A 14438-nucleotide genomic window follows, 5' to 3' on the forward strand; every position below is an offset into this window, starting at 1 on the left:
TATTGAAACATGGGTCAGAAACAGCACAGCTGGAAGTAAAAGAACAACTTGATGGGATATGTGTGAAAAATATATGGTTTTTCAATTTGAATCTCAGTTAAATATTTTCTCTTAAATTATGAAATATTCATGATTAGGAAGCTAGCTAAGTTCTCTTCACAGTCTCCAAACTGGGTAAACAGTAAGTTTTAGTTCATAATGATAATGATAATAGCTGTAATCTAATGACAAGCCAAAATGAATAAATGACCACTCAGTTATGTGAGATTGATAAATGATCCATTTTCTCTAAATACTTCTTTGTTGCCAGTGAAGAACAAAACCTGCCAAAATATTCACATTTTATTACAAAGTAGTGTATCTTACAAAGCTGTATACACAAAAAACTGAATTTCTACAAACATAAGGGGATATTTATAAGTTTTATAATCCAATAGCATTTTACAAAGTGCTAACAGTCTAATTGTGGTAAAATGAAAACTGCCCCCAAATTTGTCACCATCATCTCTGTGCAACATTCGGCAGGTATATATTCTCACTGGTGTTTCTAACATCTGATAATTTGCCTAAATGAAGAAGCTGGTTGCTTTAATTGATAGTTTAATTCCGGCACCTTGTGGTGGCTGTTCCACAGCCAGATATAATATCTAGACTACATTTAAATAAAGCATTTTTCTCTTTAACAAGGATTCTCATACTTTCCCATCTTGAGTAGATGGCAAGAGTGTATAATTTATTTCAGAAATACTGTGGTGCATGTAAAGGAATTAGCAATACTTTAACTGGATTGTAAATTACATTCTAGGTTCCATTGAAAGCAATGTGGCTTTTTCTTTCTTAATGAAGCACCTGGACTAATCCTGCATTTGGAAGTAGCTTGCAATACACACACGTGCATTACCTGATGGTTTTCACAGCTTCCTCATCTCTTTCCACATCAAGATCAGACGGATCCAAGAAGAACATTTTATCTTCTGGAGGAGATGGTTCTTCAATGTCATCCAAGCCCCGGCTACCATCACTGTTCATGTCACTACTGTCAATATCCATTGGTATATCTGTATCTGTTCCCAGACTGGAAGGTTCTGGCAAAGTTTTAAATGAATTCAGAGTTTCAAATTAATGGGAGAGCAATACATGTAAATAGAAAAAGTATATTAAATGTGAAAAAAAAAAAAAGGTTTTAAAACTCTTAATGAAAATAGGAAAATATCTTTATGGATAAAGAGGTATTTAATTAAGGAAGATATAAAATGCACACACCCTAAGGCAGACAATTAATTAATTTGCTTAAACAGAACTTAGGGGCGCCTGGGCGGCTCAGTCAGTTGAGTGTCTGACTTTGGCTCAGGTCATGATCTCACGACTCCTGAGTTCGAGCCCCGCATCAGGCTCTGTGCTGACAGCTCAGAGCCTGGAGCTTGCTTCAGATTCTGTGTCTCCCTCTCTCTCTCTGCTCCTACCCAGCTCGTACTCTGTCTCTCTCTCTCTCAAAAATAAATAAAAACATTTCAAAAAATTTTTTTAATAATTAGAACTTAAATTTCTGTATGACAAAATATACTAGAAGCAAAGCAAAAAATTAGCCACCACTATTGTATGTTGGGTTAACTGGTCCAGGGCAATTTGTTGGGGAAAGATAAATAGTCTGTTCCAAAAATGGTGCTGGTAGAACTGGATTATCTACATGCAAAAAGGTGAAACTCGACCTCTTTTGTAAACCAAATACAAAAATTAACTTAAAGTGGATCACAGATCTAAATGTAAGAGTTAATCTATGAAACTCTTAGAAGAAAACACAGGAGTAAATCTTTGTGACCTTGGGTTATGCAAAGCCTTCCAGACAGAATACCAAAAATATAAGTTACAGAAGAAAAATTAAAGTGGACTTGATTATAATTAAAAACTTTTGTGCTTCAAATGATACCTCAAAAAAGCAAAAAGTCTGTCCAACAGAAGGGAAAAAAGTATTTACATATCATATATCAAATAAGGGACTTGTATCTCAAATGTTTAAAGAACTCTTAAGACTCGATAATAAAAAAATAAATAACCAGTTGAATGGGCAAAGGACCAGAGTAATAGATATTTCCCAAAGCAGATGTAAAAATGACCAACAGGTATGTGAAAAGATGTGCATATCAATTAGCCATCCACGAATGCAAATCAAAAACACAAGGAAGTATTACTTCATACTCAGTAGGATGGCAACAATCCAAATGACAGATAATAACAAGCGGTGGTGACCTTTCAGAAAAACTAGAATCCTCATACACTGCTGGTAAAGTGAGTGTAAAACAGTGCAGCTGCTTTGGAAAACAGTTTGGCAGTCCTCAAAATTTTAAAACACGGAGTTACCACATGACTCAACAATTCCACAACTAGGTATCTACCCAAGTGAAATGAAAACATATGTCCACAGAAATTGTACTCAAAATGTTCATAGCAGCATTATTCGTAATAGCCCCAAAGTGGATACAGCTCAAATGTCCATCAACTGGCTGGTGAACAGATACATAAAACGTGGTATCTTCATGCAGAGGAATGCTATTCATCAACAAAGCAGAACGAGTACCGATACATGTTACAACATGGAGGAGCCCTGAAAACATTAAGCTAGGTCCAAGAAACCAGTCACAAAAGACTACATATTATGATTTCATCTGTACGCAAAGTTTAGAATAGACAAACCCACAGCAGTAGAAAGTTGATTAGTGGTTGCCATGGGCTAGTGGGGAAGAGCGACGAGTGACTGCTAATGTGTATGGAGTTTCTTTTCAGGGTAATGAAAAATGTCCTAACACTGGACTGCACTGATACATGCCTAACTTTGTGAATAAACTAAATGTGCCAAGTATGCAAAGTTTCTCAATAACACTGCTTAAAAAAATGATAATCCAGAACTCAGAGAAGGTATTTACATCAAGTATAACTGACAAAGAACTATTAGGTAGAATTATCAACAACTCCCTACAAATCAATAACAAATAAACAGAAAAATGGACAAAACATGTGAACAGATAATTTATAGGGGAAAAAAAAACCCTTAAGAACCAGTAACCATTTGAAAGATGTTCAAACTACTTAGTATACATTAAAACCAATATAAATAGTATTTCATATCCATCTGTCAAACAGCAGTAAAGTACAAAAATACATGAACCATAAATCTGGAGGAAACTTTAGTCTATAGCAAAGCTGCATTAATTCAGAGTAACCCAAATGAGAAAACCAATCACGATCTGTCAATGGTGTTAAATAGCAACCATAAAAAACATGCCACAGGGGCGCCTGCGTGGCCCAGTCAGTTGAGCGACCGACTCTTGGTTTTGGCTCAAGTCATAATCTCATAGTTTGTGAGTTTGAGCCCAAAGTTGGGCTCTGCACTGACAGCGTAGAGCCAGGTTGTGATTCTCTATCTCCCTCTCTCTCTGCACCCCGCCCTCGCACTGTCTCTCTCAAAATAAATAAACTTAAAAAAAAAAATGCCATAAAAGAAAACATTAAAATCTTAAGAAATTCAATTTCCATTCCTTATACTTTTCATCCTACAGAACTACTTACATTTAATTTTTACCAGTCCTGTAAATGTTAAATAAAAATTATGCTTGGATGATGGGTATTGAGGAGGGAACCTTTTGGGATGAGCACTGGTGTTGTATGGAAACCAATTTGACAATAAACTTCATATATTGAAAAATATATATATATTACAGGCAAACAATAAAAAAAAATTATGCTTGGAATCATTATTCCTTCCCTCCAAAAACATAATTAATATATAATCTTGAAAAAAGAAAAGAAAAAGGCATATGAGGGAATATGTTTAGCAAATGATTATTTGATGGAGAAAGAGACAGTGAGGCAGCACAATGTGTTCTAATGACTATGGACTAAGAAGCCAGATCATATGGGTTCAAATCCCAACTCTATAAACTGTTGGCTATATTTCTTGGGCAAGTTATTCAATGTCTTTGTGCCCAAGTTTACTCATCTGTAAATACTTAACTCAAAGGGCTGTTCTTAGGTTTAAATATCAATGTATGTAAAGAGTATAGAACTGTGCCTGGCACACAGAAGCAGTCAGTAAGTATTAGAACTATGAACACCTCTAGGGACAACAGCAGGTAAAAAGAAGTATTTTATGTCTAAGGATGGAAGAAAATATGCAACACCACTGGCAACATTAGACTACAAATGGTAGGTGGCTATAGGAAAAATGGGAAGGCATAAATAAGATACAATACAATACAATACAATACAATAAGTGTACCTTTACTGATTATCTGTATTTTCCTTGATTATTAAATTTAAAAAGCCAAAGTTTAAGAAACAAAGTAAACAAAATAAAACATGCAAATATAGCCTTATACAAAGATAATACACAAAAGAACTGTGACCTTTTCTGATCGTTTAGGCAAATTAAGAAAAAGAATTTTACCTCCATTGAAAGTGACTTCTCCAAGACAGTCTCTTGGTACTTTTGATGCACAGCGTTTATGGCAGTTGAATTTACAATCTGAAATAAAATATTTGGTTTATTAATGTATGTAAAAAGTCAGGCAGTATCAGATATGCTTAGAGACTTTTTAAAGTTTTCCTTTACTAAGAACTCAGGTCTTGGAATAAAGGTCTGGTTTCAAATTCTGATGCCACCTCTTAACAGGTATTCAACTCCTCAGGGTTCCATTTCTTTTTTTTTAATTTATTTTTTTTAAGTTTTAATGTAAATTCCAGCTAGTTAACATGATGTAATATTAGTTTCAGGTATGTAATATAGTGATTCAACACTTCCATACATCACCCAGTGCTCATCACAATGCACTCCTTAATCCCTATAACCTTTCTAACACTTCCCCTGCCAACCTCCCCTCTGGTAACCATCAGTTAAGATGTTTAACTCTATAGCTAAGAGTCTGTTTCTTGGTTTGTTTCTATTTTTCCCCTTTGCTCGTTTGTTTTGTTTTTTAAATTCCACATATGAGTGAAATCATATGGTATTTGTCTTTCTCTGACTTATTTTGCTTAGCATAATTCTCTCTAGCCCCATCTACCAAGTGGCAAGATTTCATTCTTTCTTATGGCTGATTAATGTTCCACTGTATATATATGCCGCATCTTCTTTATCCATTCATCAATCTGTTGATAATGGCTGTTTCCATAATTTAGCTATTGTAGACAACGCTATTATAAACATAAGAGTGCATGTTACCTCTCTGAATTAGTGCTTTTGTATTCTGTGGGTAAATACTTCTGGTGGGATTGCTGGATCATAGGGTAGTTCTATTTTTAACTTTTTTTTTTTTAAGTCTATTTATTTTTGAGAGAGAAAGAGAGCATGAGTGGGAAAGGGGCAGAGAGAGGAAGAGAGAGAATCCCAAGCAAACTCCAACACCGTCAGCACAGAGCCCAACATGGGACTCAATCTCAGTTTGTAGGATCATGACCTGAGCTGAAATCAAAAGTTGGACGCTTAACCAACTGAGCCACCCAGGTGCCCCGATTTTTAACTTTCTGAGGTATTTCCATACTGTTCTCCAGAGAGGCTGTACCAGTTTGTATTCCCACCAAAAGTGCAAAAAGGTACCCCCTTTCACCACATCCTCACGAAAACTTGTTTCTTGTGTTGTTGATTTTAGCCATTCTGACAGGTGTGAGGTGATATATCACTGTAGTTTTGATTTGTGTTTCCCCGATGATAAGTGATGTTGAGCATCTTTTCATGTGCCTATTGGCCATCTGTATGTCTTCTTTGGAAAAATGTCTATTCATGTCTTCTGCCCATTTCTAATTGGCTTACTCATTTTTTGGCTGTTAAGTTGTATAAGTTTTTTATGTATTTTGGGTACTGACCCTTTATGGGATAGGTCATTTTTAAATATCTTCTCCCATTCCATAGATTGCTGCCTATTGTTTCCTTTGCTGTGCAGCAGCTTTTTATTTTGATGTGGTCCCAACAGTTTATTTTTGCTTCTGTTTCCCTTGGGTCAGGAGACCTATCTAGAAAAAAGTTGCTATGGCTCATATCAAAGAAATTATTGCTGTGCTTTCTTCAAGGACTTTTATGATTTCAGTTCTCACACTTAGGTCTTTAATCCACTTTCAGTTTATTTTTGTGTATGGTAAAAGAGAGTGGTCCAGTTTCATTCTTTTGCATGTTGCTGTCCAGTTTTCCCAACACCATTTGTTAAAAAGATTGTCTTTTTCCCACTGGATATTCTTTCCTACTTTGTCCAAGATTAACTGATCATACAGTTGTGGGTTCATTTCAGGGTTTTCCATTCTATTCCACTGATCTATGACCACTAATTGGCAGGAGAAAAAAATGGCACCAGCTCCTTTGTTCCCAGAAAGGGCTCTTTGTGAACTCTGCTTCTCAGGGGCATGCTCCAAGAAGAGCAAATAATCTCCTCACTGTGTGCCCCAGGCATTCTTCAGATTGTTGCTTCCACACTGTCTGCCCCTAGGTTGTTTGCCTGTCTTGTCTCTGAAGGCAGCCCCAATACCTCTAGACTCCCAGATTCCAGTCCGCTGATGCTTAAAACTTCAGGCTTTAATCTCTGCTGACTGCCAGAACTCAAGTAATTCAGCCCCTCTTGCTTTCCAAGCCAATGGATGAGGAAACATTCTCCTTGTGCATTCCCTTGTGCATTCTCTCTCATCCTTCTCATGACCATGGCTCCCTGTCTTCCACAGCAGCCAAGATCCATTTCTTCCCTAAACCACATCCCACACTTCCATCCTTCTTCATTGTGGCTTCTTTTCTACCTTTAGTTGTAGAGTTTGTTCTGCCAGTCTTCAGGTAGATTTCTGGGACATTTAGGATGCTTTGATAATTATCTAGTTGTATCTGTGGGATGAGCGAACCTAGGTTCCTCCTACTTTGCTGCCATCTTCCCCAATTCTTCTAGGGCTCAGTTTCTTTATCTGTAATTGCCAAATGTTGCTGGCAGCTCCATTAACTCATACTCATCTTTCCATGTTCCCCTTGACAGTTTCTCAGGCTGACTACTTTCCAATATATGTCAAGCACTTACTTTCAGTTCCTAATTATTAGGACCTGGTGCATATGCAGAAGAGAGACTGAGATTCTACAAGCTTTTATTAGGAATTAGTAAGGGCTTTCCTATACAGCCTTGTAAGGAAAGGCATGAGCTTCTCATGCACAACGTCTCCCACCTTTATATATAGTTCTCTTCAGCCTGCAAGAACATCCGAGTTGATAGCACTGCAGATGAATGTCAGGTACAAGCTATTCAATACTACAAGTAACTCAGTGGTTCTCAAACTCTGGTTCCCAGACCAGCAGAATCAGCATTACAAAGAACTTGTTAGAAATGCAAATTTCTGGGCGCTACTCCAAACCTATTATGTCAGCAGCTCTGGGAGTGGGGCTGAGAAATGTGTTTTAAAAGTGTTTTTTAGGTGATACCAAAATTGAGACCCTCTGCTATTACTACTGTTTACTACGCCCTTCCACCTTGGAATTCCATCTTCCAGCAATATCGGGAAGAAAATAATTTCAAGTCCTGACTTAGAATGATTTTGTAGCCCTTGTGATTCAAGAAAGTTCTGGGTATCACACCAATGGCATAAGGTAAAGGTTATTATAAGAAAAAGTCCCATGATTAACAATTTGGTGGGTGACCCAACTTGTATTAAATAACACTGTCTTTTTAAATGAAAGGCCCTAGAAAAATTCATATATGATATTAATATTAACATCTTCCATTTATCTTAATTGATTTGCTTTTTATCTCATGAGGTATGCAAACCGTAACAATAACAAGATTTCCATTTTCGCTTTGAAAATGTAGAGCCAAATTTGTGGCCTGTCGGCAGCAAGTAGGTAGGTTCTAATGGCAGGCATTTTTATTTCTCTGTACTCTTACTCATGTTCTTATTAACTTGTTCATATTTTCTTATATTTTATGTATGCTTTCAAGCTGTCTTGAAGTTTTAATATTACAAAGTAGAAAATAAGCAGGTGATGAGGCACATGAGTGGCTCAGTCAGTTAAGTGTCCAACTTCAGCTCAGGTCATGATCTCACAGTTTGTGGGTTCAAGCCCCTACATTGGGCTTTGCACTGGCAGTATGGAGCCTGCTTGGGATTCTCTCTCTCTGCCCCTTCCCCGCTCTCTCTCTCTCTCTCAAAATAAATAAACTAACTTAAAAAAAATTTTTTTAAACAAAAAAACAGGTGATTGAATGAGTAGCTGCTCTTGGAACTGTGTATCTTCTCAAATGATCCAGCGTAACTGTTTTAACTAAATTACTGTTTTCTTTCTTAGCTTGACAAGTGAATGAAAATGACTGTTTTACTTTTTAATATCCTAATTCATATCTTAAAAATAGAAATCACTGGGGTGCCTGGGTGGTCAGTCAGTTAAGAGTTTGACTTTGGCTCAGGTTCATGAGTTCGAGCTCCACATTGGGCTCTGTGTGGACAGCTCAGAGCCTGGAAACTGCTTCGGATTCTGTGTCTCCCTCTCTCTCTGCCCCGTTAAACCGTTAAAATAATCACATAAAAATAAGTACTCTCTGCTCACACTCCGTCTCTCTCAAAAATAAATAAATATTAAAAAAACTAAAAAAACAAAAAAGAAGTCACTGAAATAAGTGAATGTTTCTGACTGATAATTAAAATAGCTTAGTTATACAGAAATACATATATATTTCTGAACCAATACATGCTACTTTCTGAACCAATACAAGCATGAAACATTATTTTTTTAGAGCTAAGAAATTAAATCAATAACCCAGTAGCAGAGTTAACTGGTTTTATTTCAAAATTCATCAATCTACATATTTATGTTAGGTCCTCTACAAACTATCGTACTGCTCTGCATATGGTTTTAGAATGTTTCTGTTCTGTTCAGCAGAGCAGCACTACCTACAACCTTTTCTAAGATTATCTGTTGGCTAGAATTTGTACATCTGTTATTAATGTTCTTTCCCAAAACATTCCTTAGTGGCTGCTTGCCAATATACTTTAGTGTTGATATTTTAAAGTATTAATTTATATATTAACTCATATTTAAAAGTAAGCTGTTGAAATAAAATTTCAACATTTAATTATGCCTGCCTGATAGTTATTAACTACCTGGCAACAAACGCACAACCTGTCCTCTATCTGATGTTCTCCCATGTTGCCATATACTGCCAAGAAAAGTTTTCTCATATACTTAAGTCAAATTTATGTACAATTATTTTATTCTGTATTGTAAATAGGATTTATTGTTGCAAAGACCTCAATTCTAATGTTTTATTTATATAAAACTTGAGAATTCAATTCCACATCACTTCTATTATATAAAAAGTATGTTACCAAGAACCATTAAAATAATCACATAAAAATAAGTACATAAAATTATAGACAGGCTACTTACACCCCATCCTGGCTCAATAATTAATAACACATTTTAAACTGTTTTGGTTTTCACTATATTGTTCAGGAGTGTTGTGAAGGAGATATGAAACAAAAGTTAAAATCATCTTTAAAAACATAAAAAATAACACAACTGTAGGAAAAAATATTCCATTATTCTATTAAAAGCCTGGTTCAATGAGAGATGTTTTTAGAATACGATGATAGTGTTTTGGGTTAGTACCCGAATATGGATAATCCCTATCACATTTCCAGTGGCTTCTACTTATATTCTTCCTATTTCAGTATGATTAGTCTCTGGAATAACAGTTTTGGTACAGCTTTCCTAGCTACATAATTACAAATAAAAACAAGAAAACTCTTGTAATATATTTGTGTGTGTGTGTGTGTGTGTGTGTGTGTGTGTGTGTGTGAATGTTTAAGGGAAAGAGGAAAGCATTATTTTATATTTTGGGTAGCATTTGGCTCTGGAATCAGAAAGACTTAAGCTCAAATATCTGCTCACCTGCTTACTAACTGCCCCATACTGATAGGTGTAGAGCAGCCATACCTTACAGATCCAAATTCTAGCTTTTCTGTATTGTAGGTCCTGGTACATAGTACATATACTACAGAGAGCAATAGTTGTTGATAAATATGAATGTGTGTGCATGCATGCATTTTTTTCTTTTTTTAAATTAACAACTATGAACCCAATTTCTTTGCCTATGCTTCTGAAATATAAATATTTTGAAACAAATTTCCTAACAAAAACCTATGAATTTTATTTCAGAAGAACATCCAATCCTACCTTTACACTGCATTCCTTGGCGAAAGAGGCCTTTTAGTAACCGCTTGCAGTACTGACATATTGTGGGGCGGGTGTAAGAGTGAACAGCAAATGTGTGTGGAACTTTTACTCTGCACATTACCATCTTTTCCATCCAGATTGGGCGACCACTCCAAGAAGGAATTCTCTTACTTGGTTCTTGGTGAACATGTGACTAAAACATAAGTAATTTCCATAAGTATTAAGTATATTAAAAACAAAGTATTAAGAGCAGGACTTGAGATCAAAGTCATTTATTTTGAACACTAAAGCCAATAATCTAAAAATGTGCATCTCAGCAGTTTCCTCTGGAAGCTTAACTTACCATCATTTGAATGTGAACAGTGCAGATTTTTTTGCTATTATTTATACAAAAAAAAAAAAAAAAATTTTCATCCTCACATACGTATATTCATTGATGAACTATTTGCCAGACATATATAGCGTTTTACAAATAAAAAACAAAAGCCTTAAAATGAATTTATGACATGTTTAAATCCCTTGAAAAACCTTACCAAGAAATGAATCATAATCACGAACCTTTCTGAATAATAATAAATTCAGAAAGTTTATTGTTGTTCATGTTGAATTACTGAACATGATATCTAAAAATATTTTGAAATGAGTCTTGGTTTTTCAAATGTATTTTTACAAATACTAAAATATGTTTGTTAAAAACTTAAGTCTAGGGGCGCCTGGGTGGCTTGGTCGGTTAAGCGTCCGACTTCGGCTCAGGTCATGATCTCACGGTCCGTGAGTTCGAGCCCCGCGTTGGGCTCTGTGCTGACAGCTCAAAGCCTGGAGCCTATTTCGGATTCTGTGTCTCCCTCTCTCTCTGCCCCTCCCCTGTTCATGCTCTGTCTCTCTCTGTCTCAAAAATAAACGTTAAAAAAAAAAAAATTAAAAAAAAAAACAAAACTTAAGTCTAATGATGATGACATTAAAAATGGCAGATACAAAATTAGCTAAAACAACTTTACCCCTCAGTACTGATGTTTTAGGAAGTCCCTTGATATTTTAAGTATTTTCTAGTTATTTGGGCTTTACTCCCCCAGAGGAGCAAAGAGGAAAATTAAAGATGTTGATTAAAAATTTTTGTGTAACCTGAGAGATAACTAGATTTTTCTAACTATGATACTTTCTATATGTACAAAGAAAATAATCAAGTTAAATTATAGGCCAGTTCAATATGGCTCATCCCATTCATTCAGCATTCACTGATTATTATACTACAGACCAGACCCTCTGCTGTGTATTGCAGAAACAAAAATGAATACAGTATAGTCCACATTCTCAAGCACAAAACACCTATCATCTAGACATATTATAGATTTTGTTGTAGCTGCTTGTATCTTCACTGCCAGAACTGAAGTCCTGAGACCTTTCATGTGCCTTCCATAACTTGTAATATCTAACTCAGAGAAGTTGAGTCAACCCATAAAAGCAAAAGAAGCCAGAAGAAACTGTATGAAATAAATATTTCATGTATGTATAATGTATGAAATATATTAGAGAATTGTATGAAATAAATGAAGGGAGGAAGAAAAAAAAAGACTGTTTGGAAGAAAGCAGGAAGAAGGTTAAGAAGAAACAGAAAAGGACATTCAAATGGAGAAGAACATTATAAAAAGAACACAAAAATGGTCTCTGATGGATAGTGTTTCCCTGCTATGTAGCCACAAATGTCCCAAAGCATATTAGGAAGCAGTTTAATTTAAGAAAAGTTACAAAAACAATGTTAAAACCCAAACCAAACTTGCTTCAGCTCTCAGGATCTCCCGCTCTAGCCTGGCCCTTTTCTTCCACCGTGACGCTGGGTACTGAGCACCGCAGCGATCCTGCAAAGCTAGTAATGGAAGCCAGCGGGAACGAGAAACAGATGTTGTAGGCTTTTGTTCACCCCTGGCTCCCTATTCTAGTGGTGATTCAACACTCTGCTCCTCTTGCTCCTGCCTCTACCACTTTCGGTTTGTCTCAAGTTTAAAGCACACAAGATGGAAGAAGATCGATTTTGCCAGCCATCATCAAATATGTAGGACACCCCTGTAAGGAAGAACTGTCATAACAAATCCCTTCATATGCCAGTGGCCAGCTAGTGACTGACTGCCTTTGGTCAGGCCCTCCTGGGACTGGGTATTAGGGACACGGTACAAAGCATGTGTGCAAGGAGCTACTCAGGAGACTGGGCTACAGCAGCCACCTAATTTTTCATATTTAGTACAAAGTTACTTAAATATGAAAAAACAGGCTCAAAGGGATTAATATTACTTAAGTGCAAGCATTATAATCAAGATTTAGCCCTAGGTCTTCTGTCTGTGGGTTTTTTGGGTTTTTTTTGTTTTTTTTTTTTTTTGAGAGAGAGAGAACATGTACATGATAGGGAGACAGAGAGAGAGAGAGAGAGAGAGAGAGAGAGAGAGAGAGAGAAAGAATGAATTTCAAGTAGGCTCCATGCACTGCATGGAGCCTGACACGGGACTTGATCTTATGACTGTGAGATCATGATGTAAACCAAAATCAAGAGTTGGACGCTTAACTGCCCGCACCCCCTGCCACCTAGGCAGATGCCCTTAGCCCCAGGTCTTCTCCATGAAAGTCCAGTCCCATCTTTTTCCCATCTCAAACACACCTGAGCATAGGCTACAATCTCATCAGGGACCATGGTTTCCCACTCTCTTGAGTGAGGAAGGCAGGAAAGGTATGGAAGACTGAACCAGAATTTGGAGGAAGGAGGATACTGGTAAAATTACCTGTGGAACATTTGGTGAAAATGGGACCACTAAGACTAGAGTAACTAGAGTGAAAGTTCTTCTCTTACCTTGATTTAATGGCCCCTCTTTACAAACTACTAAAATTCTTACTTCTTTATTAATGAGAAGCCAGAAATTCTCTAAAAGTAATCCGATTATTTCCATGGCATGGGTTTCAACTAATGTCTAAAGTGAACATTTGCCTACAAAAACTTTATAACATGTTGCCAACTCTCAATCAGATGTAATAATAAAAGCAATAAAAGCATTCAAAGGGGGGAAATTCCCTAATTATACATATTTGACTTTGGAATATTATTCAGTAAAAAAATGCCTCCACTTTTATGCATACGCTTAGTTCCAACAGTTTCTACCTTGATTCTGTCCTGTCCTGGCCCCTCAGGCCTCTGCCCAAATGTACTGCAAGGAATATTCCTCCTTCTCATCTCCAAAGAGCCATCATTCAAGTCTGGTCTCTCTAGTCTTAGTGGTCCTGTTGTAACCAAATTCAGTGACCATCTTCTAGTCCCAAAGACTAGCTTCTGCTCCTCTGTCTCTTTACTCACTTCCCTTACAATGACTTCAGACACTGCAACAGAAACTGCCTTCTTACATGTAAACAATGACAACCCCAGAGTCAGATTCAGAAGTTTCTATCCCCGCCTGGCCTTTTTTCCAGCTTATCTCAGTGGTCAGTGAAGTTTAGTATCTTGACTACTCAGAAACTTTTCTTCCTCACATCTTATCTAAGAAATCAGGATGAGAGCTGCTATGCCTTCCAGGACTGTGGTGAGGATTACATGGGAAAAGACGAGTAAAGCATTCATCATGAAGCCTGGCACGTGGAACTTAGGAGGCTCTCACCAGGCAGCCATTTGGAGTCAGCTCTTCTCTAACCTTCGTTCAGATTCAAGGCTGCACTCATCTCCTCATTGGTATGTCCTATATTCCTTTAGTGTGTCCTCTTTTCCCACGCTTCCCTCTGATTTTCCTCCATGAGCTCTTCTCTTACTGTACCTTTTTCCTTTTTGAGACTGCATGCGTAGACTGATAGAAGCAGCCTTTTTTCACACATTCCACTCTACAATTTCTACTCATTCTACAATCCTCTGCACGATCTAACCAATTCAAACATGTCACTCTACTTCATACACTTCCCCAAGGAATTTTCATCTTCAGGATAAAACAGAAACTAATGAATTAAATTTAACCTGATTCATCTGCTCTGTCTTGCCTATTTCCTCATCTAGTACTCCTCATCTAGGGGGAGCTGGCATCCCAGCATCAGTTGTGGGGCTCTTAAAACAACATGCCTCTATCCTACAGACCCCATTGCGACCTAAGTTTCCTGTGTAGTTCATGTATAAAATACACTCACTTTTCAATCACCAGTCTTTTCCCGAGCTCTTGTATATGTTTCTAATAACTCTTTGCTCTCAGTTCTTATGCCACAGCACTCTTTTTTTCTAAGTTAAACATCTCACATTAGT

The 14438-nt window shown here is 36.8% G+C and overlaps 1 protein-coding gene across 2 annotated transcripts in view; it reads right to left on the reverse strand.

Annotated features, from left to right (window-relative positions):
* PRKD3 (protein kinase D3) overlaps nt 1-14438 on the reverse strand; it is an 87243-nt gene that overhangs the window by 28164 nt on the left and 44641 nt on the right. For both annotated transcript variants that reach the window (XR_009615611.3, XM_060652538.3), the window contains exons 6-8: nt 10181-10373; nt 4442-4519; nt 902-1085 (exon numbers count right to left, since the gene is read on the reverse strand). Coding sequence is in view for 1 of the 2 variants with exons in the window: in XM_060652538.3 (XP_060508521.1) it covers nt 902-1085; nt 4442-4519; nt 10181-10373 (455 nt within the window). In the remaining variant the exon portion in view is untranslated. The remainder of the gene's footprint in view (nt 1-901; nt 1086-4441; nt 4520-10180; nt 10374-14438) is intronic.

Source organism: Panthera onca, chromosome A3 (genome assembly GCF_046562875.1).
Source record: "Panthera onca isolate mPanOnc1 chromosome A3, mPanOnc1 haplotype 2, whole genome shotgun sequence".
Classification (NCBI taxonomy): domain Eukaryota; kingdom Metazoa; phylum Chordata; class Mammalia; order Carnivora; family Felidae; genus Panthera; species Panthera onca.